The 8,633-nt window shown below is 40.4% G+C and overlaps 1 protein-coding gene across 1 annotated transcript; it reads right to left on the reverse strand.

Moving 5' to 3' along the window:
* Window positions 1-1,911: 1,911 nt before the first annotated feature.
* On the reverse strand, window positions 1,912-4,747 carry LOC105058669 (protein indeterminate-domain 16). Its single transcript, XM_010941667.4, is given in 9 exon segments — window positions 1,912-2,290; window positions 2,293-2,457; window positions 2,460-2,649; window positions 2,652-2,810; window positions 2,812-2,899; window positions 3,768-3,828; window positions 3,831-4,052; window positions 4,055-4,165; window positions 4,307-4,747. Coding segments are annotated over 9 exon segments (1,290 nt in total). The 5' UTR covers window positions 4,437-4,747; the 3' UTR covers window positions 1,912-2,126.
* Window positions 4,748-8,633: the final 3,886 nt, after the last annotated feature.

Genomic DNA, 8,633 nt, shown 5'->3' on the forward strand with positions numbered 1-8,633 from the left:
CAAGAATTAGAAATGGTCAGATGGATCTACGGTGGTATCCACTACGATATTAGCACCACCTTCCATACCACAGTCACTTCTAACGGTCATCCGTAATCCATCTTACATCAGCTTTCATGTTTCAGTCTGGAAAGATGATCACCAGAAGACTCCAAAGACTGAATGATGGTTCGCCAAAAGACTCCAAGGAGTAAGCTAACAACTTTTTTTTATTAAAATGAAAAGTAACTAACAACTCTGTGGTAATTATTATGTTCGCTGCCCAACTTTTTTTTTTTTTGCCACTGTTCATCTGAAACCAATGCACTCACACCAGACCGAGAGAGAGGAGAGAGAGAGACGGCCATTTACTGCACGGTGAAAGAGAACAGGAGGCCTTCTAAAAGACAACGCCAAGCCAGCCAGGAAGAAAGAGAGTCAAAATAAAAACGAAAAAATGAAAACCAAAGCCAGCTTGATCTCTAGTAATGCTCCTGTTTATATATGGCACAGAAGCTGCTCAGAGCCCTTTCCACCCTCCGCTTGTCCAGATATTTATACATATCAGTATCCATCAGGAAAGAGAGATTGAGAGAGAAGTCTGTCTTTTATATAAGTTGGCACTGAAAACCATGGCATTTGAAGCAGCATCCATTTTATCTCTGGAGAAATTATTGGCTGGACCCCTCTCTGAGCATTTCACTTGCATATGAAGAGAGATACATCCTGCATAATAGAAGAGAGAATAGTTATTGAAAGAAAAATACTGTAGCTACAGGAACACTGACCCTCTCGTTGTTGGAAATACTTTTTTGTTCATATTATAATTTTATTTTAATATTTAATTAATAATTTTTTTGTAGATAATGAATAAATAACTTAGTTTTGATATTATTCGATTCAAGGCACATTTTGGAAGTTTTTTTTTTATTATAAATTTATCATATCCAGATATAAATAGTTGGTAGCGTTTACTACCAAAATACAACGAATCGCTTCATGTTCTTCTTCAAGTACATTTTAATAAAAAAGAATCAAGATCGAACTAAAACTAGCTAAATCTAAATGCATTAAAAATCAGTAAATTTGATGGAAACAATTCTCCCAATCCTTTTTTATATGGACACAATTTTCCTCTTAAGTATTATAGGTGCATCTGAGTTCATTCAATTCTCTCTCTAATATAAGTGGATGTTGTTTTGATGGATGCGACTACGATCTATTTTTATTTATATATGTGAAACAATGAGTATGATTAGATATTTAGATAATTTTTTATTAGATATATTCTTTCACATAATCTATCTCTTTATAAGAATTATATCTTTTAGAATTGAATGCATCTTTTCGTTAAATGTATTTTTTCTGAAAAATTCATTTGCAATACCTCCATTCAGAATGTCTTATCTTGTGAGGAGGGAAGCAATTTCATCTAAGAAACGGTTAGAGTGTATCTGTGAATTTCCAAGGGGGCTGTGTACTAGGGGTAGCGACATGCTCGATTGGATGTGGGTCAGGGCCTAACTCATTCTCTCTATACTCCTCTCCCATCGTCCTACCTAGCAGCTTTCAAAAGATGAGTGCCTACAATCGAGAAAATCTCTCTCTTGGGAACATAAGAAGATGGTGACTTTAATAAAGATCATAGAGAACATAACCCAACTATAACCTTATTTTTCTAATCATCTTCCTCCTAAAACAATATCATCTCATTAATGACACTAACAGATTTATGTACAAGTGGTCTATATTATTCGGAGGCCGGTACACAAAAACCCATTTAGATATGCACAAACTCATAGGGAGTTTGACAGAAAGAGAAACCTGTGCACGAGTCTTTAAGTATTTTTTCCCCTAAAAAAACAAACACCCATTAAAAAAAAAAAAAAAAAAAAAAAAAAATCCAACGAAGAAAAGATCAAGCCCATCATCATTACCATTGTCACCTCCTCCCTTGGTTCAAATAATAACAAAAATTACAACCAAACAAGCACAAGGTTGCTTGTTGCTAGATCCACACCCCTCCCCTCTCCCACCTCTCATGTGCAACTTCTCAATATTTTAGCCAGCATAAGAGGTAATTACATCACTCTAAGTATGATAAAACAAGAAAAAGATAAAAAGGAGTCTAGATCGAGGCTTGTGAGCTAGGTCTTGAAGATCTTCACGGGGTAGCGCGGGTTACTATTTTCATCCCCCTCACCCTCAGTTACAACCGATGACACAAAGCTCACCACAGCGAGCGAGCTCTCGTCGGCAGGCATCACAGAATTAGCGCGGAACGGCTGCCTGCAAGCATGGCAAGTTACTGGAGAAGGATCGAGTTGATTCGTTTCATTGTGTTGTCCCTGATGACACAAGCATTTTCGAGCTCGGCCATTGCCTGCTGTCGAATCCTCTTAGCATCCGCGAATTCCATCTCTGCCAGCTCCACTTGCCTCCTGGCTTGGAGCCTACCTTCATCAGCCAATGCCTTCCAGTCATTGCACGCCTCAGCTTCTCCTGATCCTTGTCGTGGATCGCTGATGTCAGTTCCCCATTGACCGGAGCCCGTTTGCTGCCGCTTGGTCCGATCGACAGCTGCAACTTGGTGGCATGGGCCTCGTCGGAGGCGGGGGAGAGGGTCGGGGAGGTGACGGTGGTGGTCATCGGGTGGGGATTGGATGCGGGGGAAGTAATTGGAGCTCGAGGCTGTGGGGGCGGCGGTGATCGGATGGTGGAGGAGGTTGGAAAGCAGAGGTGGAAGCCGGCGTTCGCAGGCTGGGCCATGCGGGCGCCCCGCTGCTGAAATTGGTGTCGCTCGAAGGGCTTGGGCTCGATGCAGCGCGCGATCCGGCAGGCGCGCGGCGGAGTTTGGTGCAAGTCGGCGCGAGCTCGGCCCGCGTTGCAGGCATCTTGGTGCTCTATGAAGCTCTCCACCCTGCAGTGATGAAAAGAGGAAAGAGATTACAAGAAAGTGCAACACTTCAGCTGTTTCTGGCCTGATGCCAACGATCACATACCATAAAGCTATATGGTCTTTGTGAAAAAATGGACGGGAAGAAGAGGAGAAAAGGGGATGATCCTGGAGGGAGGGCTTTCAAAAATTTAAGTTTTGAAAGAGAGGCAGTCAATAGGATCGTGGACTTGAAGACAAGGAAGAAAGCGAGCAATGACCACTGGTGTTGGGCAATGTGTAACTGTTCAAGGTTTACATTGATGCCTAATTGGAGACCTCGCAAGGTAGAGGGAAGTTATCAGACTTTAAATTCTCAAAAGCCAGCAGGTAATAATTAGCAAACCACATAAGGGAACTCCATATTGGCTTTTGGTTCTTCGTATCTAGCTCAGAAGAAATCATCAACAAACAAACAAGAAGATCGAACTCAAATCCTGCCAAAAAAAACCATTAAAATCAAACAGAACAAACAAAACATTTGTGAGATTGGACTAACAAAAAATGAAACCGACAAAAGTGTTATGCATCGGGAATTGTGTATTTGTTTTATCTACATTGGTGCTTTCTGATCCATCCAAGAAGGAAAGACCAAATTAAGAAGAGAGATGAAAGCAAGCTCGAGTTTTTAGTTAAGTAGCAAACCAAATCAACAAAGTTCCTTCATGGGTTTGGATACATAAAGCTAAAAGATTCATCTAAAAGCCAGATAGATACATAAAACCTACATGGAAAGAAAGAAAAAGGAAATTGAATTTAAAAAAAAAAAATCCAAGAAAATTAGACCAACCGACCACAGATTGAGCTTCCAAGTGGGTCATCCGCGAGAGGAAAATAGGACGAACGCACTCACCGGGAGAAGACGCGGCCGCAGTCGCAGGAGTGGCCGCGGGTGCCGCAGGTCTTGAGGTGGCCTTGTAGTCGGACTGGACGGCGTAGGCCTTGGAGCATCGGGCGCAGACCCACTGCTTGTGGCTGCTGTGCTTGCGGCGGAAGTGCTTCTTGATGCCGACGAGGTCGCCGAGGGCGTGGCAGGGGTCGTGGTGCAGGCAGCTGGGCTCCGGGCACACGAACACCCGCTTCCGCACCTCCGCCGCGTCCCGCTTCAGCAGCTTCCACGGCACCTTGTGCCGCCGCCGTGCATCTGTAGGTTCTGGTCCCTCTGGAACCCCTGGTTGCAGATCTCGCACACGTAGCGGTCCGACTCCAGCAACGTCCTCGGCGACAGCGACACCACCTCCGCATCCGGGTCTAGCCAATTTAATCCAACGGATGTTGTTAAACAAACAATTCGAGGTCCTGACTCCATTAATTTGTGGTCACTGGTAGCTAGCTCTTATCATTTCTTACAAAATTCTTGGTTATACGATAACATATGGAGACTACTAGTACCTGGAGTTCCTGCTGGCCTTCTCTTCCTCTTACTATTGGTGCCATTCTCCAAGCAGGGGAAGGAGGAGGAGGTCATGATGTTATTGTCGCTGGGGAGGGCTGGGGCTGCCGGCATTGTGGAGCCTAGCATTTGGTGGCGGCTGATGTCTAAAGCTTTGGCCACGCTCCAAAAATTTTCGAAGGCTTTGGTGTTTATATGGTTAGCATTGGATATAAAGGTTATGGGTAGTAAAAGGGTTTGAGAGGTATGGAAGAGAGGGATGGTTCAGGAGATCAAAGAGATAGGAAAGAGATGGGGTTGGATAAATGGAGGGAGACAGAGCTAGCGGAACGCGAGGAAGGAAAGGTCTCTCTCTTGCTCTGTGTTGCTCGATAGCTTTATTCTTTATTTTAGGCGGAGATGAGTCTGTCTCATACACAATGGAAGGCAGCTTTTCAACTGCTTTCTTTGGGAGTTCATGGATGGAGGAGTGCTGGGGTGCCCTCTTATAAGGATGTATGGGACCAGAAATACTATTAATAAATAAAACGTTTCCAACCTTGCAAGAAAGAGAGCCGAGGGGTCCGAACCAATCACATAACTTCAAACTTGAGCCCACCACGGACGGGGCTTGGGTTGGACCAGAGAAAAAAGAAAAAAGAAAAAAAAAAAAAAACCCACATAGAAACAAAACCCTAGTCATCAAAAAAATAAAAATAAAAAATAAACACCGTAAACAATATCAACACTCTTCCCATCTGTAATTTCCATGCATTTATGCTGCCCTGACCCCAATTACACCTGAGCAGAATTCCCTCTCTCTCTCTCACACACACACACACACACATATATACATCCGCTATGCCCACTAGTGATTCTATGCAACATTTGATGTATTTATACATCGTACACTGCTTTCTTTCTTTCGGACACTATTCTATCAGAAGCACAGTTGCTGCTAAGACTGTAGTGTCATATTGCATTTATACATATATTGGTATATGTTATTCTTTCTCTTTATCTTACTCTCTCTCTCTCTCTCTTTAATTCATTTACTATTCAGGTACATCATAATTTAAATCTTTAACCGGCTTTTCGACATAAGCCAATTCCGACAAGTCTTGAATTAATTGTTTGTCATGCTTCAGAGAAGAAGTTCCTGGTTCCAATCTGAAAGGTGGCAGTTCCATCTGCTTTTTAATCACGAAAAAAAAGAGGCAATAGTTATACATCATATTTAGTTTGTATATGATGGTTATTGAGAAAGCAGAGCTTGTGTATATGTAGCACGCTGTGCATTCTAAGAGTGGCATATGGCTGAATTTGGATGATAAAGAAGGTCTAACATGCATTATACTTACGTGCTACACCACTCAGATTTACATATTTGACAGTATAATCATGTATGAACTTGTGCTGCATTTATACTTGTATATACTCCTATACTCTTTCTTTCTATCTTTTAACATGTGTAATTAAGTTGTTTGTCCTTCAGACTTTGTCAATACCGCCTTTGAAAGTCCAATAATTATCACCGAGGTGGTAGCTCCGTTGAAATGGATTGTTGACCCCACGCCCTGTCTAAGGTTTGAGCCCCTTACGGGAGTCGATTAAATAAAAGATTTTTTGGATATCCCCTGTGCTGGTCGCCTCCTCCTTCTATTCTTTTTTTATTACCAAAAAAAAAAAACCCAGTGATTAACATACTCTCCATGTATCCTATAATGTTTGTGTTTTAAAGGATAGAATTTTTCTTTTTATCAAAAAAAAAGTTTTCCATGAAAACATGTTTCAATTTTCCTAAAAAAAAAAGATATAATTGTTGGAAAAAAAGCTTGTCTTGTACATCTTAACAAGCTGATTCACCTCTTATAAATGAGGAGGCCGAGTGAGTATGTTTATGATCACCAACCAACGTTCCTCAGAACCGGGTTGGGACTTTTTCTGAAAAAGATTTCTATTTAAGTAAGAATACTTGCTTTCACATATCTCATGTTGAACTAAAATAGGAAAGAGTTTTAAAAATATTTGAAACAACCTAACGAATAGGAGATAAAATTGTTTTATTTTTAAATTTTAAATGTTTAGCTTTTATAAGTGAAAACTCCAACAATAATTTTCCAACGAAAAAAGCTGTATCCAATCTCTCCCGGTAAGTTCACGAACATACCCTTTTTAACCAAGTCTGAAGCAGGAGCCCATTCTATCATATCATCAGCCAGCCAATTGAGTTCATGATTACTAATAGCCTCTGCTTCTTTGTAAAGTATAAATTAAGTTCCTAAACGCACATTAAGTCTTACAGGTTTCAGCTCATTGATGACACGTGGATGAAGTAATGCGTTGCTTTAGCTCATCATCACCCTGGGTGATCATAACCGGAATATTTGTGGTGGCTACCATGGCTGCTGTGTTCCAATTCAAAATGAAGGGTTGGACCCATGAGGAGGCTCAAGCCATGATTCCTCCACTGCTCTGCCACTCTGCCGATTAACTTAAATTGGGTGCAAACTCTCTGATGCTTTGCAGTTAATAATAAAAAGCAGAACATTTGGAACCTTCAGTCTGACGCCAGTTGTTATGCAATGGAGCTCATTGGTCGAAATCGGCGGTGCATGTGGAGTAGGAGGGCATGATTTAATCGTAGGAGCAATTAAGTCTAGATAGGTATTGATATCTCCTCTTGTACCTAAGTGAGCATATATTGTGAGAATTTGGATGCATTTAGGAATTTGGATGCATTTAGGGGTCGAGCATGGCTGATTGCTAGAGAAATGTTCGTCAGACTGATGAACATTTTTGGAATAAACTTTCTATACAATTGAGAGACTAGATCAAACCAAAACAACCGTTGAGAAATTAGAGAGATGCATTTTCTAGTGTTTTCTTCCAAAATTGCACTGTAACTATAATGTTATATGGAAGAGTAGTGTCAAAATACGGTAATAGGTTAGAATAAAAGCCGAAATCTCCAAGCACACACACACACACAAAAAGGAAATCTATCTCCAGACATCTATAGTAGATGTTTCTTGCTATGGATATGCATCCAGCAAATCATGACTATTCTAGTAATTGTTGAGATTAAAGGGCAATTCTTGTCAGGTATTTTGAAAGTGTCACACAAATAATTTCTTGCTTTGATCTTTAATTCTTGAGTCTTTTGGTCGTAGTGAGCTCCTCCAAGGACCTACAATCTCTCTAGCTCCAAAGGATGAAATTTCCTTAGGTCTAGGGTACTCCAATGTCCTTCACTTTTTTCACAAGAAAGTATGAAGCCATATTTCCTTCTCTTAAGATGTATGAAACTCTCTTTCACATAATTAATAAAGTGTCACACATCCTAATTATTTTACGATTATACACACGCATATATATAATATATACGAATTCTCAGTAGTTCTTGCGGATGGACCTAGAAGGCTAAGTTTTGGCGTTATATCTGTCCCCTTAGATAAGCAAGAAGAGAAAAGGGCAAACTCTAGTTTAGCTTGATTTGATATTGCATGAAAAGCTGCCCCTTTTATGGGGAGCTTGAGCTTCCTTTTATTTTAGGGGAGGAAGGACTGGTGGGATGATGGGAGGAAGATTCTTCACACATCAACACAACAAAGAGAATATCGCTGGCAATCATCCATCCCAAGCGTCCTTGATCCTAACTCTAATTATGACATATTAAACTAAGATATAGTTCGATATTTAATTTGCTAACTACCTGCTAAATTATATTTCTTCCTTCCTTTTCCACAAAAATATTTTTCTCCTTCTCTTTTCTTTCTCTCCTTTTTAGCAAGACACAAAGAAATTCGCATGTGTGGCCAGTTACCAAGTCTAAGATCTATTTTTATCTGATTAAGTTCGATCGGGCAATGACTCATATTGCATCGCCAACCATGTTAGTGACTTCGGCAAGGAATGCAGCTTCTAATGGTCTGAAAAAGAGCCAACACCTTGTCGTGGAGTTTCTTTTCACTCTTAATAAAATTTTGGGAGAGTCTCTCACTTCCTCCGATTTGCATAAAAAAAAAAAAAAAAGCTGACAGGAATGTTGCATAAAGAATTTTTGCTCAGAGATGGACCACTGGACTGCGCAGACTGTTTAAATTATCTTGCAAATTACATAAAGTTACCCACAGTAATGGTTGGTGATGTGCATAAAAGCATTAAATTATGGTTTATATTGAAGTAATCTTAGAAAAACACAGAGCTTTCAAGCAAATAGAGTTTAAGACGACAGAAGTACCAAAAATATAGGCCAACTTTAGGTAGGAAGCTGCTTAGAACTTTCTCCATCCGCTCTCATCTTCATTTTTTTTTTTTTTTTTTTTTTTGTAACCTTTGGATCGT

Source organism: Elaeis guineensis, chromosome 15 (assembly GCF_000442705.2).
Source record: "Elaeis guineensis isolate ETL-2024a chromosome 15, EG11, whole genome shotgun sequence".
Taxonomy (NCBI): domain Eukaryota; kingdom Viridiplantae; phylum Streptophyta; class Magnoliopsida; order Arecales; family Arecaceae; genus Elaeis; species Elaeis guineensis.